At 55.7% G+C, this 24,618-nt stretch overlaps 1 protein-coding gene across 15 annotated transcripts in view; it reads left to right on the top strand.

Moving 5' to 3' along the window:
- The window catches only part of LOC138840915 (homeobox protein cut-like 2), a 123,717-nt gene that overhangs the window by 34,288 nt on the left and 64,811 nt on the right, over positions 1-24,618 (top strand). For 5 of the 15 annotated variants that reach the window (XR_011376270.1, XR_011376271.1, XR_011376268.1 and 2 more), the window contains exon 1: positions 15,537-16,451. The exons of 9 other annotated variants lie outside the window; for them this stretch is intronic. Coding sequence is in view for 1 of the 6 variants with exons in the window: in XM_070041330.1 (XP_069897431.1) it covers positions 16,347-16,451 (105 nt within the window). In the remaining 5 variants the exon portion in view is untranslated. Of the gene's footprint in view, positions 1-15,536; positions 16,452-24,618 lie in introns of those variants that run through there. One more of the 15 variants, XM_070041333.1, reaches the window with a different exon arrangement.

The raw sequence follows: 24,618 nt of genomic DNA, 5'->3' as shown, positions 1-24,618 counted from the left end.
GCGTGCGTGCATGTGTGTGTGTGTGTGTGTGTGTGTGTGTGTGTGTGTATGTTGTCCAGGGTTCTCGGTGCGGGTGGCTGTGCCATCCTGGGTGTGGGCCTTGGACTCGTGTTCCTGACTTGTGTGTGTGCTGGCATTTGGGGGGTGGCGATGGGCATGGCAAGTGGGGTTCTGTGTGGCTGCCCATATTTTTGGGCGTGCATGTCGGTAGTGGACATGTGCAAGTGGCAGCATGCGTGTGTGGGGGGTTGTGTGTTGTGCACATGCCAGCACAGGTGCATGGGGCACGGGTGCGTGTGGGCGTAGCTGGGGCACCTCTTCCAGCTGGAGGCTGTGGCCATTTTTAGACCTGCCCCAGCCCCCCCGCAGGGTCTGCAGGCTTTGCCGTCTGGGGCTTGCCCGACAGAGATGGCGCTGTGGCTGTGGAGGGGTGGCGTCCATGGTTCTATGCACAGCGGAGAGTAGGGGTAGAGACGGGACAGTGCTCCCCCCTCCCCCTGCTGTGTTCTCTGGCTCATCCCTGAGGGTGGACCCCTGGGGGGCACCTGCCATAGAAACCATCCGGGACCTCCCCCCCCCCCCATTGCAGTGGCCCTGCCGCCTGCATCACTCTCTGGGAGCCCGGTAGCTGAGTTTCCTGCTTGTGCCAGCTCTCAGGGTTCGATCTCAGAGCCTGGGCGCTGTCCCTGAGCTTGTTTTGCTCAAGGCTGGTACTCTACAACTTGAGCCACTTGAGCCACAGCTCTACTTCCAGCTTTTTGGTGGTTAGCTGGAGAGAAGAGTCTCATGGGTTTTCTGGGAGGGCTAGTTTCAAGCTGTGATCCTCAGATCTCAGCCTCCTGAGTAGCCGGATGACAGGGTGAGCTCCAGCACCCAGCCTAGGGATTGAATACAAGGCCTCACATATGCCAAGCAAGTGCTTTATTTCTTGAGCCACCCACCCAGACCAGTTCCTTTTTTTTGTGGGGGGGGTCCAGTCATGGAGCTTGAACTCTGGGCCTGGGCATTGTCCCTCAGCTCTTCAGCTCAAGGCTAGCACTCTACCACTTGAGCCACAGCGCCACTTCCGGCTTTTTTTTCTTTTTTCTTAGGTGGTGCTGAGGAATTGAACCCAGGGCCTCTTGCATGCAAGGCAAGCGCTCTACCACGGAGCCACCTTCCCAGCCCCATCCTTTTTTTTTTTTTTTTTTGGTTGGTCGTGGGGCCTGAACTCTGGGCCTGGGCACTGTCCCTCAGCTCTTCGGCTCAAGGCTAACGCTCTACCACTTGAGCTACAACGCCATTTCTGGCTTTTTCTGCTTATGTGGTGCTGAGGAATCAAACTCAGGGCCTCATGCATATGAGGCAAGCGCTCTACCACTGAGTCACCTTCCCAGTCCAGCCTAGGGAATCTTCTTAACCTCTGTCCCGTCCAGCCCCCTCCCCTCCGGGGCTTGTGTGATTGAGGTGTCACCCTGTGCGCAGTGGAGTGGCTTTGTGACTGAAACAGATTCCACAAAACAGAAGCCAGATGCTGCCACACTGCCATGGGTCCATGTGGAAATCAAGTCCAGTCTGGCTTCGACTGCTGTGCATCCTCACACATGTGGCTTGGTCTCCCTGGGCCTCCGTCTCTGCACCTGTGTGACAGGGCTCAAGTAGGGCCTGACTCCCACTGTCTCTCTTACTTGTTGCCTTGAGATCTCTGGAATATGGCAGGTCGGCAGGGCCAGGCAGCTGGTGTCCAGTGTACCCTAGTTGCAAGTAGGTCATTTCATTTGAGCCTCAGTTTCCTTACTTGTACTCCAGTCCCTACAGTACTGTGCATAAAGGAGTTGAGGGCGTCATCTACACACAGATCCGTCTTTGTTGTAACCAAATGTGGACTCCACGCTCCACAGCCCCGCTTGCTGGAGGCTGTGGGCACCTGGCTGGACAGGCCCAGCAGCATGGACAGCGGTATCCCTACAGAACCCCTTGTGGCCCAAGTCATGTGTGTGCATACCACTCCTGCAGCCAGCAGGCACCAGGCTGCTGGTGCGTGTGCCCCAAGCTGACTAACGAGCACGTTGGTGGCAGATCGCAGAGCAGAGCGGCATGGGACCTCCCGAGAGCCAGGCACCCTGCCTGGGCCTGGGCCTGGGCCTCCTTCCGCGTCTAGGGACTTGCTGCTGTGAAGCTGTCTGCTGGGCTGGCAGGCAGAGCATGGGCCCCGCCGTGAATCCAACAGCTGCCGGGCGGGTCTCAGTCCTTCTTGCCCCTGGAATCTTCCAGATCCATGGGAATCCCAGCTCCTCTGGCTCCTGAGCCCCTCTGAGCCGGCCTCTCCCTCCGCACAGGCCCGTATTGCGCATTCAGTGTGTCGCCGACACTCTGCCTGGTAGCTGGCTTTTTCAAAGGTTGTTGTTTTAATTTTTTCTCCTCGCCAGCCTCATAGTTGGGAAATGCAGAGTTACGCCTGTAGGAGGTGCTGATTTGAGGAGAATTTTTCTGGATGTGTGGTACTGGAATTTGAATTCGGTCTTGAGGTTGTGAATCAGGCACTTTATCACTTGAGACTTAAAGCTTTGCTGTTCAGGTAGAGTCTTGTGCTATTATTATGATGATGATTATTATGATTATTTAGCCTGGGCTTGAACTCAGGGTGTTGAGCTCTCATTGGCTTTTTTTCTTTGTTTAAGGCTAGTGCTAGACCACTTGAGTCACACCTCCAGTCAGGCATTTTGCTGGTTAATTGGAGATAAGAATCTCAGAGGCTTTTCTGCCCTGGCTGGCTTTGAACCTTGATCCTTAGATCTCAGCTTCCTGAGTAGCTAGGATGGCAGGCGTGAACCACTGGCGCATGGCATGACATGATTTTGAGATGGGGATCTTGGTAACTTTTGCCTTCCACTTCTGGAGCAGCTGGAACAGGACTGTGAGCCATCATGCCTGGCTCAGAAATGCCTTGGCTGTGCCCTGCCCACCCAGGGGCGAAGGCTGTGGGGGCGGAGCTTCTGCAGGGTCCTTGCTGGAAGCCAGCTCCTTTGCTCCTTTGCACCTTTGCCACCAGCTGTGGCCTGAGTCTCAGATGTCTGCCCAGGCCGGGCGCCTGGCGGGCCAGCGCTCGGTACAATCAAGAGCCGATGAGCCTGCAGTGGCTGGGAGGATTGAGTGAGGAAGTGAGATCCTAGGAAGGCTTGTGGGGAGCGGGCAGGCTAAGCAAGTCCAGAGAGATGCTAGGGAGGACCTCTGAGCCCTGGAGTGGGGGCCATCTTCTCAGCAGGGCAGGCTGGAGCACCCACCTCCTTAGAAGTATTTGGGGTTGTCTAAAAGATGATCCATTACAGGAAGCTCTAGTGATCGGCCTGCTGTCAGAGGCTGGGGCCAGTAGATGTGATGACAGATGATCTCTGGGGTGACAGGTGATGACTGAGATGACAGGTGGTGACCAGGTGACAGGTGATGATGGGTGACAGGTAGTCTCAAGGGTGACAGGTGATGACCAGATGACAGGTGATGATGGGTGACAGGTGATGACCAGATGACAGGTGATGATGGGTGACAGGTGGTCTCAGGGGTAACAGGTGATGACAGGTGACAGGTGATGACCAGGTGACAGATGGTGACAGGTGATGACCAGGTGACAGGTGATGACAGGTGACAGGTGATGATGGGTCCATCACAGGTGGTCTCAGGGGTGACAGGTGATGATGGGTGACAGGTGGTCTCAGGGGTGACAGGTGGTGAGGTGACAGGTGATCTCAGGGGTGACAGGTGATGGCGGGTGACAGGTGGTCTCAGGGGTGACAGGTGGTGAGGTGACAGGTGGTCTTGGGGTTAGTAGGAAGGGGTATTGGTCTCTTCCTAGGAAGGGGCCAATAGAGAAGGCGGCCCGAGTAGGGGACGGCTGGAGATTCAGGAGAGTCAGGCAGCCAGGAAGCTGCAAGCATGCGTGTGCAAGCATGCGTGTATGTGTGTATGCTTTGTAATCACACTCAAGGTGCAGTGAGACCCCAGTGTCCCCCACCCCGGCAGGGCTGCAGCCCTCGCAGGTGGGCGCTGGCCGGGGCCGGTGTTCTGGGGCCGGGTGGGCTCAACGCAGCCCTGCGCTTCTATTCTTGTGTGTGTTCCACAGTTTTTGAGCCTCTGGGAGTTCCTGAGCCGGGGTTCACCCGTGCCCGGCCTGCCCCCATCCCACTTCTTGCTTCTCTTGCTGTTTGTTTTCTTGCCCAAGATGCCAGACTGTTTTATAGTATTCCTCTCTTTGCACCCTGGGGTCCCCCAGTGACTGGTCAGAATCACAGGCAGAGTAGTCTGTGAGACTTTTTTTTTTTTTTTTTTTGGTCGTGGGGCTTTAACTCTGGGCCTGGGCGCTGTCCCTCAGCTCTTCAGCTCAAGGCTAGCACTCTACCACTTGAGCCACAGCGCCACTTCTGGTTTTCTAATGGTTAATTGGAGATAAGAGTCTCACAGACTTTTCTGCCCAGGCTGGCTTTGAACCGCGATCCTCAGATCTCAGTTTACTCAGTAGCTAGGATTACAGGTGAGCCACCGGCGCCCGGCTTTGTTTTTTTTGTTGTTTTTTGTTTTTGAGTGCTGTATATAGTTTTTTTTTTTTTTTTTTTTTTTTTTGTCGGTCGTGGGGCTTGAACTCTGGGCCTGGGCGTTGTCCCTCAGCTCTTCAACTCAAGGTGAGCGCTCTACCACTTGAGCTACAGCACCACTTCCTGTTTTTTGTTTTTATTTATCTTTTTTTTTTTTTTTTTGTCGGTCCTGGGGCTTGAACTCTGGGCCTGGGCGCTGTCCTTCAGCTCTTCAGCTCAAGGCGAGCGCTCTACCACTTGAGCTACAGCGCCACTTCCGGTTTTCTGATGGTTTATTGGAGATAGGAGTCTCACAATCTCTCCTGCCCCGGCTGGCTTTGAACCGCGATCCTCAGATCTCAGCCTCCTGAGTAGCTAGGATTACAGGCGTGAGCCAACAGTGCCCGGCCGGCGCCCGGCCTTGTGAGACTCTTATTTCCATCTAACCACCAAAAAGCCAGAAGTAGAACTGTAGCTCAAGTGGTAGAACGCCAGCCTTGAGTAAAAAGGTCAGGGACAGTGCCCAGGCCCTGACTTTGTGCCCCAGGACTAGCACATACGTGCATATGCACACACATGAATTGGTACAGGCCACTTCTACCCTGGGTGTGCTTTGGGGTGCTGTTCCCGCTTAGCTCTGGGCCCCTCCCTGCTGGCCACGTCTTTGGTGGTGGGGGAGGGGCCCTGTGTCTCAATCTCCATCAAATCAGGTCAGAAAGATGGCACCCATCACCTTGCCACAGCCAGAGACGCAAAGGCGGCTCCGGCGCGGACCCCACCACCCCGGCCCAGCAGCCCGCGCTCTCCAGTCAAGATGAAAACTCACATTTCATTTTTATATGCGGCGCCTAATCCAATAATGATTTCATGTTGCAAACAGCAATGATCTCTCAGCATAGTTAATCAGAAGAGACTTAATGCTGTCACTATTTATTAACCTCTGTTGAAAAGCAAGAAGTTCCCCCTAATCTGTGATTGTTGGTCTTGTCAGGCCCCGCGGAGTGAGAAAATAGTTCTGGCATTCATTAACGCTGTGAGCACCACGATGACAATGGGAGCCCCGTGGTATTTGGTGCATGAAATCTTGGCTGCGTTCTACAGGGACTGGGGGGGCCTGGCAGGGAGGGGGACCCCACTCCCAAAACACGCCTCCTCTGCCAGCTTCTTCTTCAAGAGAGAACCAGTCCTGAGAATTGGGAAGGAGGCAGAAGGTGGGGTGCAAGGGAAGGGCCAGACCTCTCCCCAGGGGATGGCATCCTCAGTTCTGCGGCTTTGAACTTGTTCTCAGATGTCTGTGCAGCCCCCCTGCCCTGGGCCAGTGACCCCAGCTTGTTCTTCACTTCGAAAATGGGGGAGGGGTCCCCCATGTCCTCTTAAAACAAAACGGCGAGGCTGGACGCTGGTGGATCACGCCTGTAATCCTAGCTATCAGGGGCTGAGATAGGAGGTTCAAGGTTTGAAGCCTTCCCGGGCAGGGAAGTCTGTGAGACTCTGATCTCCAGTGAACCACCAAAAAGCATGGCTGAAGTGATGGAGCGCTAGCCAGCCTGGAGCACAGAAGCTGGGGACAGCGCCCAGGCTCTGGGTTCAAGCCCCAGGATGGCACAGATGTGCACGTGTGTGCCACACACACACACACACACACACACACACACACACACACACACACACACACACACACACACACACACACACTACAGGCATGCCAGCTTGGGGCAGGTGAGGAGATGCCAGCTGTGTGCCCAGCTCTTCTGCTCAGACATGTGGGCCACTGTTGAGTGCGTACTATCATGGATTCCTCTGGCTAGGACTCGGGGAGTGGACCCCTCCTCCCAGTGGCTGGGGTGCCTTGCACGGGCCACACTTGGTAGTCAAGTAGTACTGCCCCCCGGGAAGGGCCCCCTCCCCGTGCCCTGGGTCAGTCTCGAACTCTAGGACGAGCCTTCCCCACTGTGCAACTCCTAATGGGAAATTCACCTTTGGCAAAACCGGTTTCCAGTTGCAGAGTCTCAGAAGCGCGGCCTCTACCCCGGGGCCCCAAGGAACCCGCAGACAAGCTTCTTGGGCAGGCCCTGTGAGCTCTTCAGTCCCCCAAGAAGATTCTCGGAGGTAACCCAGAGGGAAAGTTTGGGGGGTGGGGTGACTGCCCCCAGGGGTCGGCATCCTGCGCACAGAGGTGGCAGGTGCTGCTAATAGTGTAGGAAGAATGAAGCCGTCTGGGTGGGTGGGTTTTATGCTCTGTTTGGTAATAAAGGCTGCTGCAGAGAGGAATTTTAAATTTCAGTGTTCTCATTTGCCTGTTATTGCAAAGGAGCCGAGCCTGCCTTTGACTGGTAGAAGCTTCTGGAATTAATGAAGCGGCCTCTGATCGGGCAGAAATCAATGCCGCCTGCATTAATTGCCCGACGCAGAAACCTTTCGTTTTATTTCTGGCTTGGAGAGCCATGGCCTAAGAAATCTCTCTTAAGCAGTGTTCTGGGGCTGGGCTGTGTCTTTAATCCATCCGGGCGTGGGGAGGATGGGCTTCCTCCTCGTGGAGGTGGGGCCTAGAGAGCTGGGGGGGCTGGGGGGAGGGCCTGATGCACCCACACAAGGCTGGGCCAGCCCTGTCGGCGGCTGCACTCTATCTGCCATCTCTGTAGGCGCCAATCAGCCTTACCGAGCCAGTGCCCTTGCGGCCCCTGGCCTCCCCTGCAATCCATACCCTGGGGTGTGTGGCTACCTACTCGGTCCTCAAGCACTGGGGCCCTGCCTGGGGTCATCCCAACTTCAGTGCTCAGCCCTCTGTTGCCTCCCTCCCCAGGGCATGTGAGCTTTGAGCTGCATTCTGAGGAACAGATAGGTAGAAAGGGAGAGAGGGAGAGAGGAAGGGAGGGAGGGAAGAAAGGAGGACAGAAGGGAAGGAAGGAGGGAGGGAGGGAAGAAAGGAAGGAAGGGAGGGAGGGAAGGAAGTAAAGAGGAAGGGAAGGAGGGTGGTAGAGAAGGAAGGAGGGAGGGAAGGAGGGAGGGAGGGAAGCTAGGAAGGCAGGCAGGCAGGCAGGCTGGCTGGGCCACTCCAGGGAGAGGGGTATTAGGAACAAAGACCCTGGGGCACAAAGGTGCTGGCTGGGGGCAGAGGAGAGCCCAGAGCAGGCTGGTGGTGGTGGTGGGGTTCTGGTGGGGGGGCGGGGTGAAGAGTCAGCCCCATCGCTCCTGCAGATTTCCCATGTACCCCCACTGGTACCTGCGACCTCTCACCTGCTCTCTGCTTCCCCGTGTCAGCTTTTCCCAGAGGTCTTGTAAGGGGACCAGTTCAGCACTGTCTGCTGGATCGTGCTGCTCTCACCGGCTGCGGTGTATCTGAGGGTCCTGCACGTTGTCACGCATGGACCCTCTGCTCCTCTTCATCATTGAGCAGTCTCCTCCCCTCCCCCATGCGACGCCATTAATGCACCCTCTAGATAACTGGCCTCTCATCGTCTCTCACTTCTGACGCTTGTCAGCTGAGCCGTCAGCGGTGTCACGTGGGTCTGCAAACGGGTCTGCATGTGAACAGGCGTTTTTCTGTGGTTAGTCCTGGGGCCTACAGTTGCTGAGCCATTTGGTGCGCACTTTAGTTTCCAAAAAATCCTCCTGGCCGAGCCATGCTGCATTCCAGTTGCTCCTTGAGTTTACCAACACTTGCTTTTATCAGGTTTTGGGTTTTGTGGTGGTTGTTGTTCTTTGTTGCTTTTTCAGTCGTGGCCATTTGGTAGGTGTACAAACAAGCATCCTGCGGTGGCTGTCACCACTAATGCCACCGCTCCTTTCTTTGGAATGAAGAAATGCTACCTGCAGGCCTGTTTCGGTTGACATGCCTGTTCACATAGTTTGCCTGGTTTTTCTTGGGTTGTTTGCTTGGGGTTGAATTCTGAGTGTTCATTATATAATCTAGAGAGCAGATTATGTAACTCTGGCAAATCTTTTCTCCCAGTCTGGTTTTGAGCTCTACCCAGCTTCTCCCTTCCCCCTGCCCCGTGCCCCACGCCCCAGCCCTGTCCCACTTCTTTCCCTTCCTTTGTGCATGCTGTGTCCTCAGTCTGTAATGCTCTTCCCCCTGCCTCCAAATCACAGAGCTCTGCTGGGCTCTCTTGTGAGCACAGCTCTGCTGTGGCATTTCTGTTGGAGTCTGGTCTGTCTCAAAATCTTTCACCCGGTGTTTGCGGCAAGGGTTTGAGAGCTCTTTTATCATTTGCACTGTGACTGCAGTTGTAATGCCGTTTGTGAGACAGGTTTTCCTCCTGCTTTAGATTGACTTGGCTTCTTTTCTTTTGTACTGGGGCTTGAACTCAGGGCCTGAGCGCTGTCTTCGAGTTTTTTGTACTCAAGTCTCGCGCTCTATCACTTGAGCCACAGCGCCACTTCTGGCGGTTAATTGGATATAAGAGTCTCACAGACTTTCCTGCCTGGTCTGGCTTTAAAAATCTGTGATCCTGGGCTGGGAAGGTGGCTCAGTGGTAGAGCGCTTGCCTTGCATGCCTGAGGCCCTGGGTTCGATTCCTCAGCACCACATAAGCAAAAAGAAAAAAGCCGGAAGTGGCACTGTGGCTCAAGTGGTAGAGCACTCGCCTTGAGCTGAAGAGCTGAGGGACAGCGCCTAGGCCCAGAGTTCAGGCCCACGACCGGACCCCCCCCCCCCCCCCAAAAAAAATCTGTGATCCTAAGCCAGGCGCTGGTGGCTCACACCTGTAATCCTAGCTACTCAGGAGGCTGAGATCTGAGGATCACGGTTCAAAGCCCATGAGACTCTTACCTCCAATAAACCACTAGAAAATTGGAAGTGGTGCTGTGGCTCAAGTGGTAGAGCGCTTGCCTTGAGCTGAAGAGCTGAGGGACAGCGCCCAAGCCCAGAATTCAAGCCCCACTACCGACCAAAAGAAAACAAAAAACAAAAAACAAACAGAAAACCAAAAAATCTGTGATCCTCAGATCTTGGCCTCCTGAGTAGCTCGGATTATAGACATGAACCACTGACACCTGGCTTGGTTTCTTTATTCAGCTTTGGTTTTCGTTCCAATCGCCTCTGTTCCCTCTGCACTGGGGAATGGGCCTGGATGGCACTGAGTGTGCAGATGCCTCGGGAGAGGCCATGACTTCTGGTGTCCATCCTTGTGTCCATGGATGTGATATGCCAGCCTGCCTGCCACGACTCCTCCCTTGCATCCATGGATGTGGTATACCAGTCTGCCTGCCACGGCTCCTCCCTTGCGTCCATGGACGTGGTATGCCGGCCTGCCTGCCGGGCTCCTCCATGGCTGCTCCTGGCCTTGTGCTCGCCGCTGAAGCACTGCTCCAAGGGAACTTTGTTCTCCCAGGGCTGCAGGACTGGGCTCTTGTGCCCCCAGCCAGCCCTCGCTCTTCTTGGCACCATTGTGGGCAGGGGCCAGGTCTGCCTATTCACAGATGTACACGTAGTAGGTTTCAGTGAAGATTTGTGAATGAATGAATGAAGAGTGCATATCTCTGTCTGGATCTGGCTGTTGTCATCCACACTCAGGGTGCCCCATGAACCTCGTTTACGGTGGAGAAGCCGAGGCCCTATCTGCGGGCCCTGGAGTAGCCTCGTTCCTGCTGACATGCGTGCAGTACCCACATCCCCCACTCCAAGCTCACGGTGGGGGGGGTGGTGGAGAGGTTTTATTTTAATCCATGTCTACAGAGAACTTTTACACAGTGATCGTAATAGAGAGGCTTAACTTATTTGGGGAAAACAGTGTTGACTTCCCGGTGTCAGACAGAGGATTAGGAAGCGCTGGCTGAGTCCTGAGTAAACTGGGCCTGCGCACAACCATCGAGAGTGAGGCCGGAACTTGACAGGTGCTGCAGACAAAGTGACCGAGTTAGAACTCTCTCTCTTGCTTCCCTTTGCCCCTTCCCTCCCCCCTTCCCCCTCTTCCCTCTCTGAGGGGTTGGGGAGCCAGCAGCTTGGGGGTGTTATGGTGTAGACACTGCTCAGATGGACTGGAGATCCCATGTGGCGTTTGGCTCCTCTGTGGATCTCCAGGCCTGGTGTGAATTAAATCCCTAAGGAAGGCTGCAGAAAGAACTCACTGGGAAGCTGACATGGTGCGGCTACTGCGGGGGTGCCTGAGAAAGCGGGGGTGGGGTGAGGTGAGGGGCAGAGGCACACACGTGTGGCTGTGTGGTGAGTGATTGCATGCGGGGCCTGGACGCGTGGATGGGGAGGGTCGCGTCTAATTCAGAGCAGGATGCAAAGGACCCCACCACACTGTGCACATCAGCAATGGACAACGGCGACTGTTCATTTCTGGAATCTTCTCTCACCATTGGGATTGTGGGGCTTCTGTGGATGGGGGTGGGGGCTTGAACTTGGAGCCTGGGCACTGTCCCTGAGCGAGCGCTCTACCACTTGAGCACAGTTCCAGTTCTGTTTTTTTTGGTGGTTCATCGGAGATGAGTCTCGTGGACTTTTCTGTGCTAGGCTGGCTTTGAACCGTGATCCTCAGACCTCAGCCTCCAGAATAGATGTAAACTCATTTTGCTTGAAACATCGCCCCCAAACCTCTGCTCTCTTGGCTCTTCTATTTAGGGGTGAGTCGCACTTGCTGTGTAGATCAGGTATGGACTTGAGTCCCAGCTCAGAGCTCTGTGCACCCCGTTTTGCATTCACTGAACACGATCACAGAGCTCTACCCGAGAGCCCCGTGGCTGTAAACAGGATGCACGCTTCACGTCCCCCCTCACTCCCCACCCAGATCTCCCTCCTGGAGGCCCAGGAGGCTACCAGCACTTTCTAGAACAAGCCCGGGATGAGCTGTTTTCATTTCTTGCAAGGATGTTTTTATAGAAGAAAATCGAGTCCTGCACGTGGCATCTATGCAGGCCCTCCGCAGGTGGGGGGAATTAATCAGGCCAGAAAGTGGGAGGGGGGAGGAGAAGGGCATTTTATCAAACTGCTGTGCCCGGGAGCCCCGAGATGAAAAGACCCCCCCAGGCAGAGGGGTCAGATGTTTCTTTTGTTGTTATGGAAAGCCGTGCGGATAATTAATGCTGCTGAAAGAAGATTGCTCCTTGGCGTCGGCTGGGCGCCCCCCGCCCCGCCGCCCCCCCACCCCAGTCTGGGATCTTATGGGAAGAAACAAATCAGGGGAAAGACTTAGGCACCCGGAGCCCCTGCCAGTTCCTCCCCGTAATAAATAATGTTTGTCTGGGACACAGCCTCAGACGGCCGGGCGGGACCCCGGCTGCAGACACGCATCTGGGGGTCCAGGCCTGCGGCCGCCATGACAAAGGAGGAAGGGGGGCTCCCAGACCCAACCGCCCTCCCTCCCTGAGCTGCGGCTTCAAAAAAATACAATTTTCTTGGTTATTATCAAGGTGGAGTTATTGTTGAGGGGGGTTGCTGTTTCATAAGCCAGGTAATGAGTACATTTCTTTGTGGATGGTGTACCCCCCACCCCGTCTTTTCCCTCTCCCCATCCCCCTCCGTCCCCGCCCTTCATGAAGCTTGCGTGCCCCCTGCCCCCCCAGGCTGTGGCTCTTAAAGGAGGAGTATTAGGGGAGGAAAGTCCTAAGAGGTCTTTGACATCTGCCTGTTGTTTGCAGATCTTCCTCCTTAGAAGGAGTCCTGGCTAGACTGCTGGGGGGTGGGGAGGGAGGCTGCAGGAAGGAACAGTTGTACCCCCAGAATTCTCAATGTCCCCCTGGTGCTTCCTCTACTGAGTGTCAGATAGTCTGGCAGTGTGAGGTTCTGTGATCTTCCCCAGGGGTGGCCCTAGGCCCGCAGTGTGGATCAGGAAACTGAGGCTGGCAGAGAGGAACTCACGGGGACGGGGAGCTCTGCAGTCTGGCCCCAAGACTGATGGCTATTTTTTTTGTCGGTCCTGGGTCTTGAACTCTGGACCTGGGCGTTGTCCCTCCACTCTTCAGCTCAAGGCTAGTGCTCTACCACTTGAACCACAACACCACTTCTGGCTTTTTCTGCTTATGTCGGGCTGAGGAATGGAACCCAGTGCCCTATGCATGTGAGGCAAGCTCTCTACCACTGAGCCACCTTCCAAGCTGATGGCTTTCAGAAGAAGAAGGAGAAGGAGGAGGAGAAGAAGAGGAAGAGGAGGCTGGGAAGGTGGCTCAGTGGTAGAGTGCTTGCCTTGCATATATGAGGCCCTGAGTTTGATTCCTAAGTTCCACATAAGCAGAAAAAGCTAAAAGTGCACTGTGCTCAAGTGGTAGAATGCTCGCCTTGAGCTGAAGAGCGGAGGGGCAGCGCCCAGGCCCAGAGTTCAGACCTACGACTGACAAAAAAGAAAGAAAGAAAGAAAGAAAGAAAAGAAAAAGAAAAAAAAGGAAGAAATTGAGATGAAGCTCACACCTCATAGACTTAACCATGGGAGGGGCTGGGCAGGCAGCATTTTTATAATCCCAGCTGTTTGGGAGGCCCAGATTGGGAGGATTCACGCCCAAGGCCAGCCCTGGCAGCAAACACAAGATGCTATCTGAAAAGTAAAGCTACAGAGGACCAAGGCTGCGGCTCTGGGGGGAAACATCAGCCTAGCAAGTGTAAGGTCCCCAGTTCAAACCACAATACACCCTGTACCCCAGAAAGAAAACAGACTGACCATTCCTGAGAGAGCAGTGCGGTGATGTGCGGGACAGCTGGTGTTGCAGTCTTCACTTGTTGCTGGCTCCAGAATCTGTTCCTTTCCTTCTCGTTGCGTTTCCCTAAGGAAGAATTTAACTATCACCTTGCCCCCGCCCCCCCTCTTCTATCACACTGCCCCACCCCGCATGCCTTGGGGGACCAGCAGTGTGTGCCCGTCTGGCCTGACCTGACCTAGGCTGCACATTTCCCCTGCCCACAGCTGTGCCCCTTTGGGGTCTGGCAACTCTCACTGAGCGCCATGTTTGTGAGGCTGGAGAGCCGCACCTCCCTTCTTTTCATGGCTGAATAATATTCCACAGCAGGCATGGGCCTCTGGATCCTGCCGCCTGTGACTGGCTTCTGGCTGTGGAGAGGGGCGCCTGTGGGCCTGCAGGTACCTGGAACTGGTTTGGACCAGTTTGCAGAGACTGCACACTGTTAAGGCCTGACAGTCACGTGGTGGGCGAGGGGGCTGTCCAAGGCGCCAGCTCGTGCTGCTAGGAAGCGATGGGAGCCCTGGCTGGCTTTTTTCTTTTCTTTTTTGCCAGTCCTGGGGCTTGAACTCAGAGCCTGGGTGCTGTCCCTGAGCCTCTGTGCTCAGGCGAGCGCTCGCTCTACCACTTGAGCCTCAGCGCCTCTTGTTTTTCTGAGTAGTTTATTGGAGATGAGAAGCTCATGGACTTTCCTGCCGCTGCTGGCCTCGAACTGTGACCTCAGCTCTCAGCCTCTTGAGTAGCTAAGGTAGCAGGTGTGAGCCACCAGCGCTTGGCCTGGCTTTTTTCTTTTTTTTTTTTTTTTGGGGGTCCGGTTGTAGGGCCTGAACTCTGGGCCTGGGCGCTGTTCCTCAGCTCTTCAGCTCAAGGCTAGCGCTCTACCACTTGAGCCACAGCGCCACTTCCGGCTTTTTTCCTCTTGCTTATGTGGTGCTGAGGAATGGAACCCAGGGCCTCAGGCATGCAAGGCAAGCGTTCTACCACTGAGCCACCTTCCCAGCCCCCAGTCCTGGGCCTTGAACTCAAAGCCTGGGTGCTGTCCCTGAGCTTTTTCACTCAAGGTTGGCGCTCTACTCCTTGAGCCACCGCTCCACTTCTGGCTTTTTGGTGATTCATTGGCAATAAGGGTCTCACAGACATCTCAAACCAGGTGGCCTTGAACTGTGATCCTCAGACTTCAGCCTCCTCAGTCGCTGGGATTACAGGCGTGAGCATGGCCCCCAGCACGGCCTTCCTTCTTGTAGATGGCAAAATGATTTGTGGCCCGCTGTCTTCAGGGCGGCACACCGTGTTGGCCCGAGTTGCCCCATGCTCAGCGGGAGGAGATGGGGATGTGGGGACAGATGGAGACAAGGGCGGGAATAATGGGACATTTTTCTGCCTCCTGGTCCTGGGGTGGGCTGTGTGGCCCGGGGTGGCTGCGATGCTGTCTGCAGCGGGGCTCTGGTTCTGCCCCTGGCCTTGGCGCCCTTCCTTGCGCTGGCGCTTTAAGGTGGAGAAGCCTCCGATATTGTCCTCCCTCCCTGTGGGCATTTCAAACAGGATGATGTCGCTAAGAACAGCCCCTCCTGCCCTGAGACTGCCGCCTATCATCTTCACTTCTGCCATAGGCAGACAGATGCAGGTTCAAACCCAGCTCTGTCCTGAACTCCTTGTGGGGCCTTGGTCAGTGTTAGTGGCCGGGAGGCCTGTGGGGTGATGCTGGACCCGGCCCCCGTGTGCCAGTGGTGAATGTGTGTGACACTTCTGGTAACTCCTCTCTCCGTCAAGTCTGTCCTGGCTTGCTTTGCCCTTGCTCTGGACAGAGAGGTGGTAGAGCTGGGGATACGAGTGGATGAAGCTGGGCTGTGCTGGGGGCAGACGGACACCAGCCTCGCCTTCTCCTCAGTGCCTTGCCCTGCACTGGAAATTCCCTTCTCTGTCTGGTACAGTTCCCTCTAGCAAATGGGAGTGCGGGGCTGGGCTGGGGCCCCGGCGTGGAGAGCCCCTCGCGCGTAGAAAGGTAGAAATGTGCATCTTAAGGCAATTCCACTTGAATCGGCAGCTCTGGTGACCTAGATGAATATCAAGGTCTCAGCACAGCAGCTCACGCCTGTAATCCCAGATGCGAAGGAGGCTGAGATCTGAGGATCCCAGTCCAAAACAGTGGGCAGATAAATCTGAGAGATTCTTCTCTCCATTGAAGCAGCAAGAAGCCCGAAGCTGGGGTGTGGCTCAAATGGTAGGGCATGAGGCCTTGAGTTCAAACCTCAGTACCTGTGCACACATGCACACGAAAGGGTCCCAGTGGGGGAGGGGGAGAGGGGGCAGTGCCTGGCCAGGTTTCACGGATTTCTGTCCTGTTCTGCACCAAGGAGAGGCCGGCACACGCCACTGAAGAAAATGGACACGTTTACACACGCGTGCACATCCTGGCGTCTCTGCAGCCAGCGCGAGCCTTGTAAAGCGAGGTACAATGGTCTAAAATATCATCTGGATTCAATCCATCTATCTAGTGTTCCGTCTAATTACTGTATTAGAAGAGTCTGCAGACCGTGTATTGAACATTATAAATGGAAATAAAATGATTCTGGTAATGGCTTAATAAAGGTGAGCTTGCTCTGTCTGTATCCATGGACTGTGGCCAGATTGATTTGTCAGGAAAGGAAGAAAGAAAGAAAGGAAGAAAGAAGAAGAAAAAGGAAGAAAGAAACAGCCGCCTGTCGCCACACTTCGGGGACTGTCTGCATAGAAGCAGTTATTCGTTCCTTTTATTAACAGCAAACTCTGCAAAAGGGCTAGAAAAACTGACAGCAGCCGTTTCATATTTTATAAAGCCGCTCCCGGCTGGTGGTTTGTCAGCTGGGATAAATCAAGGAGCCCCCGGATCTCCTGGTGAGTTTGGAGCGAGGCCTGCATTGGTGGCGGATGACTGCAGTCTCCTCCGTCCGTGATGAACCCTCTGTGCCTGGGGAGGATCTGTGGTCCAGGCAGGGAGGCCACGCCCTGGGGCACATCAGTCATTGGGGCTGTCCAATCAGGAGAGAGAGGGGCCCTTGGTGCATCACGCCCCTTTTTCCCCAGTGCCTAGTTTTCTTCACAATCCCTGGAGCTTTCTGGAGAGATCACACCAACCTCTTGAGACTTGATGCAGCCCTGCCTGAAGGCCCCACTGGCTCTGCGGCCGCCACCCAGTGACCGGAAGACGACATGAACTCCACCGTACACCCAGCCTTCTCCCAAGGAACCCTGATGAAGGCGGGCGCGGCATGGGTCCCGCCCAAACTCCTGATTTCTTGCTCCAGTTGGACCAAGGTAAGTGTCGGAGGTTAAATTCCAGAGCACCCAGAAATGCCCTCCCCCCCCAGCCGTGGTACCCACACCGGGCGTCATCCGTGTTGTCATGGTTACCAGGGCCCAGGACCCCAGAGACGGGAGCGCAGAATTAATGGTGGTCCCCAGTAAAGGATTCCTGTCTCGGCGAGGTTGATGGATTGCATTGATGGGCCATTTGTCATACTGTAATTGTTCTGGCAAATGTAATACCCACTCGTATAAACATTGTGCCGCCGTGCTAATAAAACCCCAAATAGGAAGAGAAAGGATGACACAGTGTTGCGCTCACTTAAAGAGACAATGCCTCCCCTCGCCTCGGAGCTCGCTGCTGCTTCTGGAAGCTTCGGTGTCTAGGGTCTTCTGCACAGATGTGCACAGGCACTAAGCTGCCGGGGCTGTGCATGCCCCGGATGCCTCAGTTTCCCATGGTTCCTCTTCTCCAGAGCAGCCATTGAGCAGCTCTCTGAGTTGCTCGGCGGGGTCTCTCTGGCCCAGTGGGCTCTGCGAGGTCTGGCCACTGCCTCCGGGAAGCCTGCCCAGACCAGCTGGCTGAGCCTGCGGCACGCTAGCTCCCTACCCTTGTTGGATTGGGGTCCCCAAAAGCCAGGCCTGGGCCCTTTGTGAATGCACGGTGAGCGGCTGCCTCGTTGACTCCCTGAGAGGCTGCCCACCCGCCCCTGGGGGCCCTGGACGCTTCGAGCCTCTGTTTTCCTGCCACCCTCCAGCCTTCTCCGTCCTTCCACAGTGAGGAGACCCCCTGCGGCCCCCCACGCACAGGCCACGCCTCTCAGCTCCTGGGGCCTCCCACTGCGGGTGCGCTGCACCCCCTGGGGCTGGTGCCTGTCTCTCTGCTCGGCCAGAGTGCCTTACTCCCCCCCCCCCCCCCCCCCCGCCCGGTCCACCCGGAGCTTCATCCTCTTGAAGTCCCCGCATGCCTGGGCCTGGCTGGATGAGTGACTGAATGAATGGCTGTGTGTGTGTGAATGAATGATTCTGTGCCCCACGCTCAGCTCCACCACTTGTGCGGGCCCGTCCCAAGCCAGCGTGGGTGAGGCGGCAGTCAGGGTCGCGGAGGCTGGCGGGGTGCGGGTGGGGGGCAGTGTCAGGCCCTCTCCTGTGCCGTCCGCCCCGGGCTCGGGTCTAGCTCTCCTGAGCAGCCACGGTCTCCCGTTTTGGCCTGAGGAGCCTCACACCGCCATCGTCCTCCCTGTGCTCCCACACAGCGCGGACCCCAGTGTCTGCCACCACACCCCTTTCTTGGAGGGTTATGTACCCCCCCAGAAAGTGCTGTCCCGGCATTCTCAGGCGGTGCCGAGCATCTGTTTTTAGCACCAGGTGGCGTGTGGCACACTCTGGACTTGAACCGTGCTCCTGGAGAGGCGGTTTATCGCAATGAGAGAAGTTCTAGCCAGTCTGGGGGACGCCTTTGGCACTCAATGGTGCAGTGTGGCCTTTTGGATACCTGAGGCCAGGGAAAGGAACAGCCTACATCCGTCCTTGTATAGGAATTGCTGTCAAACCCTCCAGACACTGGGGAAGGCTGGTGGGGCCCCCCTGGCCGGTTCCAGTGGCTCGGTCCCTGTGCGTCTCTGGGACCTGTGCATGCAGTAGGTGCTCAATTCTCCCTTCATTGCTGAGAGCCGAGTAGCAAGGCAGGAATGTTGACTTTTGCACCCTCCCTTGCCTTCCCTCCCTCCCTGTCTTCTCTTCCTCTCTCCTTCCCTCCCTCTCACCCTTCCTCCCTCCTTTCTTCCCTTCTTCCCTTCTTTCCTTCCTTTCTTCCTCTGTGTGTGTGCCAGTCCTCAGGCTTGAACTCAGGGCCTAGGCTCTGTCCCTGCAGTTTGGGGCTCAAGGCTAGTGCTCTACCATTTGAGCCACAGCTTCCCTTCTGGCTTTTTGGTGGTTCGTTGGAGGTAAGCGTCTCATGGATGTTGCTACCCAGGCTGGCCTCCAACCTCGCTCCTCAGATCGCAGCCTCCTGAGTAGCTCGAATTACAGGCGTGAGCCACCAGCGCCCAGCCGTTGCTTGGACTTTTCAGAACAAGCATATATTCACCTTGTGGTTTTTAAAAAGTCTTCCTCCCAAAACAAAAGGATTAAAAAAAATCACGCCTTGGACTTGCACGGCTCAGTGTGCACCGTGCACTGGGGAGGCACGGGAGAGGTGCACCGTCCGCTGGGGAGGCGCAGGGGAGGCGCACCGTCCCGCTGGGGAGGCGCAGGGGAGGCGCACCGTCCCGCTGGGGAGGTGCAGGGGAGGCGCACCGTCCGCTGGGGAGGCGCACCATCCCGCCGTCCCACTGGGGCCGTGCAGGGCCCGGGAGGCTGGCATTTCCTGGTCGGTGCAGCCAGGCATGGCTGACTCCGGTCTTGGGAACAAAGCGGGCGTCTGCTCGTTTGTCTTGCTTTGCGTTTCCCCTGGGCAGGGGGCGTGCACAGGCAGGCACAGAGATGTGTTTCTGAAAGCTCCTGTTGTGCTTCTGCCCCAGCAGGAGGCAGAGAGCTGGCGACCACTTGACTTTTGTGGAGCTGAACGTTCCTGTGTGACTTCCTCCTTCTCCTTCAGCTTTGAGATCCTTCCAGAACTGCCCAAGCACTGGAAAAAGGGTGTGGGACCCAATGACGAGGGGTCCCTGTCAAGTGGTTTCTGTTCTGTTTTGAGCCATTTATTTATTTTTGTGGCACTCCTGGGGCCTGGGCACTGTCCCTAAGCTTTTGCTCACAGCCAGTGTTCTACCACTTGATCCACAGCGCCACTTCTGGCTTTGTTTTGTGATGAATTCAAGATAAGAGTCTCACAGATGTTTCTGCCCAGGCTGACTTCGAACTGCGATCCGCACATCTCAGCATCCTGAGTAGCCAGGATGACAGGCGTGAGCCACCGGTGCCGGCTCTGTCTTCAGCCATTTAAAGACAGCTCCCCGCCCACCCTGCTGATTCCTGAAGCCTTTGAATTTGTATAATTGTATCTCCAACATTTGTCAAAAGTTTCAACTGACCCGTTTCAGGGGCGGGGTGGGGGGGGAGGGATAAAAGATAAACAGGCTTCGTTGTCTGGAGTCATATGTAATTTTTATCTCTTGACCTTTCCGTGTGAGGCAGCAGTAAAATGAAGAGGCATTGCCGTTACTTAACATTCTGGCTGTACTAACGGGTTTCTGCCTGAGACCCGGGGTTTTAAATTGGCTAATGCAGAATCCTTGCCGAGCTAATAATAATTCAGATTATTCCTGTCAGCTATTCCGGTTTCATGGGTAATTTAGTAGTTGAATAAATTTTTTTTAAAAAAAAAAGAAAAAAAATGCATTCGTTCCCCCGCGCCGTTATGAATCAGGAGAAGGTTTGCCATTGACAGCCGTAACTGTAAGAAGATTTAAATTGCTACTGAAAAGGATTTGAGTGAAGGTAATGTTTTATAATGTTCTCAGCCATATGCACTACTTTCAGGCCTCATCAGTTTTACATTGATTCCTAGTGAAGTGTTTAATTGCATCATGAATGCAATATAATTCAGTTCTTTCTGCTAATACGATATATACCTCAGAGTGATCTGCAGCACCCGCCGAGAATTCACGCTCACTTCTGGATCTGGGAGGGCAGTGAGCATTGGGCACCCGCTGTATGCGCATGGGGCTGGGCATAGCGGGCATCTGGGGGCCGGGAGGGTGGCGTCTGCCTGTCACCCGGACCCAGTGCCCAGGGCCAGCCACAGAGGGGGTCTGGTCTCACCCACCAGCCATGCTCTGAGGGCAGAGATCTGCCCCCCTCTGCCCGCCAGGTGGTGGGGAAGCTGCCCATCGCCAGCCTGGCAAGCCTGTCCTGCGGCCATTTCTAAATGGTTATTATGGCCGGGGTGCCAGTGGGGTTCATGCTGGTCATGCTAGTCACTCAGGAGCTAAGATCTGAGGATCGCAGTTCACAGCCAGCTGGGGCAGACAAATCTGAGACCGAACCTGCAGTGAACCAGCAAAGAGCCAGAAGTGGCATCTTAGTTCAAGTGGTTGCGTGCCAGCCTTGAGCAGATAAACGTGAGTGCCCAGGCCCATGAGTTCAAGTCCCTGTACTGGCAATAACTAAGTGGCTCCCTCGGGTGGGCTCTCTGCCACCACTTAGTTGTCCTGTGGATGTGGGCCCATCCCTCTGCGTGCTGTGGCTTGGGGAGCACCAGTGGTGGCATTCGCCTGAGTTACGTTTGTCAGCTTTGATGGACAGCTCGAGGGGTCTGGCCCTGAGGTCAGCGGAGAGCTCACCCCCGCTGGAGCGGGGCCTCGTCTCCATGTGGGGACCACAGAGCATGTCCTCGGAAGGGGCAGCGCCCCCCGACTCCATCCACCTCCCCCCACCCCAGACCAAAATTGTCCTCACTTCCCATTTCCCCCGGAAGGCTGGCGCCCGGATTTGTGTGCCAGATGACTTGTTTTTAAAGGCAAATTCAAACATATACAGCATACAGCCAAACTAAATACAGTCCGTCTGTGGCTCCGCCCGCCAGCCCACCTGCTCCCGAGCGCGCCAGGCCTGCTGCCGAAGCAAAAACCATCGCTTTCAGCCGACAAACCCACGCACTTAGCGCGGCGAGCTCTGAGCCTTGCCAGGCTGGGGCAGCCCGGCGGCAGCGGCATGCGGCACGTGGCCCTCGGGGATGTGCTGTCCTGGGCTGGGCAGGTCGGCTCACCCGCTGTTTCCTGACGTGTAGAGGGCACCATCTCCAAACAGAGCGGAAGCCAGAGCTACCGTGGAGCCTCACACACAGGGCTTGTAAAGGGGGGAAACTGAGGCAGGTGGGGAGGGTGGGGCAGCTCTTCCTGCCATCCCAGCTACCAGGGGGCTGGAAGTGGGCGGAGTGACCAGTAGGCTTATGATCCAGGATTCTATTTGAAAGAATAGACTAAAGCAAAGTGAGGCAAGAGATGTGGCTCAGTGGTAGAGCGCCTGCCTAGCAAGCAAAAAGCCCTGAGTTTGAATCCCAGTGGGGGGTGGGGGGAGGGGGAGGGGGGGCCAAGGGTGGATGGTGAGAAAGTGAACTTACCTTTTGGCCTTCACCGCGTTTTTCACTTGTAATTCATCGCTGAGGCGGAGGCATGATGGAGAGCTCCAGGTCAGCCTGGGCTACACTGGGGTCTCCAAACAAAACAAGGAACGGAGGGAGAGGGGGAGGCAGGTCACCGAGGTTCCAGAGGCCCCACTCTCGGGGTCTGCAGCCCACGAGCTGAGGGGGGCAGGCTAGCTCGCCGCGCGGGCTGCTGACCAGGCTGTGTGTCTCGGTGCCTCGGCCAGTGTCTGTTGACTAGCGGCATAACAGACGCCCAGGCTGGTGCGGGGCAGGAATTTGCTTGTGCCTGCAGGGCCCCATCTCCCCGTGCTGGGGCCTCACCTCTGTCCAGAATGTCCCCTTGTTAAAAGGGCAGCTGTCATTCCAGGCTAGGGATACCCCGATGGCCCCTATAGGGACCCCAGCTCCAATCAGGCCCTGTTCTGAGGCCCCGGGACGTATGATCTTACGGGACTGTACACTCCATGTACAAAGGCCGCGTGGGGTGACGGTGGCGGGGTGGACAGAGGGCTGTCACCAGGGGGGACAGGAAGTCAGCGTGGTGCAGGCCCTGTCAGCAGCACGCGCGCTTGCGCCTCTGCATCACAGCCTTTGAATGGAGAGAGTGGATCTTCCGCCATTTGACCCGGTCAGGCCTGGGGCCGCCGGGCGCCACCACGCTGTAACCGGAGCTCTGCTCCTTGTCATCCCCGGCCTCCGGGAAGGACAGGCAGCCTGTTTGATCATCATAACCTTGACGCTGAAGAATAATTTATCCGTGTCCCAGACGAGGAAATTGCAAACTATTATTTATGAAGGTGAGCCGCACGCCAGACTCCGTGCTGGTGTCTGGTGGAGCTGGCTGGAGTGGCGCGATCCTTCCGATAAAACGGGCGTCGCGTCTGCGGGGTGAGAGGTGGTGGCGGGGAAGAGTAGCATACCAGGCTCCCATGGGAGCATCCCGGGAATGACATGGGGTGGGGGGAGGCATGGGGGCCTCGCCTTGGGACTGGAGGCCTTGGTTTGGGGGCTGGCGTACAGCAAGGTGACCTGTATTCAGGTCTTAATGCCAGCCCACATGGGATGGGTCCCGTCTCCATTGTTTCCTATACGCTGTGTGGCACTGAGTGAAGAGCTTCCTTAGTTTGCAAACTGTACTGTGAGAATAAGAAAGGTGGTGCCTTGGAAACCAGGCACTGTGGCTCACGCCTGTAATCCTAGCTACTTGGGAGGCTGAAGTCTGAGGATCATAGTTTGAAGTCAGACTGTGCAGACATATCCATAATTGAAGACTCTTATCTCCAATTAACCAGAAAAAAAAAACAAACAAACCCAAAAGTGGAGCTGTGGCTCAAGTGGCAGAGTGTTAGCCTTGAGTGAAAAAAACTAAAGAACAGTGTGCAGGCCCAAAGAAAAACCAAGCAAACAAGAGACTAGATCCCCTGGGGCTGCCTGGGGGTTCATGTGAGGTAAGGGGGGTGCTTGCCTGGTCCCTGGGCCCTCTTGTTGCCTAGTGCCAGTTAAACCAAGTGACCACAAAGCCATCCCTGGGGCCACACAGCTGGCCTGGTACCCTAGCTCTGCTTTTCTCTGGCTAGGTGACTTGGAGGCATCACTTCACCTCTCTGAGCCTGTTTTCCTTATCTGTCAAATGGGTACAAGAAACTGCTCTTGAGAGCAGAGCAAATGGATGGCGAGAGACTTCAGAACAGGGCTTGTGCTACGAATGTACTCAGCAGATGTCCCAGGCCTGCCTTGCTTCCCTCCCTCCCTTCCTCCTTCCCATCCCTCCCTCCCTTCCTCCTTCCTTCTTTCCTTCCCTCCTTTCTTCCCTCCCTCCTTCCTTCTTTCCTTCCCTCCTTTCTTCCCTCCCTCCTTCCTTCCTCCTTCCCTCCCTCCCTCCTCCCCCTCCCTCACTTCTTCCTTCCTTCCTTCCTTCCTTCCTTCCATACTATCCTCCCTCCTCCTCCCCCTCCCCCTCCCTCCCTCCCTCCCTCCCTCCCTCCCTCCCTCCCTTCCTTCCTTCCTTCCTTCCTTCCGAAGCTGTCCCCAGCCTCAACTCACATTTAGAAGCAGCCTGTCCTCCATCTTCCCACGCCACGGATGTCATGCTTCATTTTAAACCCCAGTGGATTTGCATTCCTTGTGATTTGCAGACCTCCGGCACGGCGGTTCCAGCGTGGCGAGCTGTGTGTCATTGCAGCCCAGCCAGTGCCCGCCTCTGCCACGGGCCAGCCAGTGCCCACCCCTGTCACGGACCAGCGCACCAGGTCCAGGACCAGCACCACACACTCCCGAGCCCTGCCAGCCAGCCCTGCCCCCCCCCCCACGGTGGTTCTACTGAGTTAGTGTATGGTATTGAATTAGTATTCATTTCTCTAATATGATAGAAAAGTATAATCACATTAGTGAGTGACTTTTATAGCACATTAGATTATACATTTGGAGCACGTCCCTGCCTGAAACAGCTGAGAGAAAGAAAGAAGAAAAAGGAAGGAAGGAAGGAAGGAAGGAAGGAAGGAAGGAAGGAAGGAAGGAAGGAAGGAAGGAAGGGAGTTAGCATTAGTAACAGGCAAGCCTTTCTTCATCCTTGCGCTGGGCCAGGTCCTGGTGTTGCTGTGGACTCTGGCGATGGCAAAAGAAAATTCTATAGAAAATTCTCTGCTTGCTGCACCCCGCTCCCTGCAGTGAAAAGATTTTCACCCTCATGGTTGTTCCCGATGAATTTTCCCTTAATCACGGGGCAGAAGAGTAGGCTGAGCTGGAGGTGTAATTAATAGCGTTAATTAGCCTTCTCTTTTCTCTCTCCTTCTCTTTCTGCCTTCACCCCTTTCCTCCAAGACACCTTGCCGAGCCCAGAAATGCCCGCCCCCTAGCCAGGGACAGTAGCCACTGAGCTCAGAGCCCTCACTTCCCCCCACTGGCCTTCACCTCTCCCGACTTCTCCACTTCTGCACTTTACCAGGCTTTCTGGAAGGTTCAGTTTCCTAGAATTCACTTCTGCCATCATGGTGACTTCGTGTCAGGAAGCCAGGCTTCTCTGAGCACCTCCCTAGCTCCCTCCCTCCCCCTTTCTCTCCCTCCCTCCCCCTTTCTCTCCCTCCCTCCTGACCT

The sequence above is a fragment of the Dipodomys merriami genome, unplaced genomic scaffold (assembly GCF_024711535.1).
Source record: "Dipodomys merriami isolate MVZ:Mamm:240054 unplaced genomic scaffold, mDipMer1.0.p SCAF_307, whole genome shotgun sequence".
Lineage (NCBI taxonomy): Eukaryota > Metazoa > Chordata > Mammalia > Rodentia > Heteromyidae > Dipodomys > Dipodomys merriami.
This window is presented reverse-complemented; position numbering and strand designations above follow the sequence as displayed.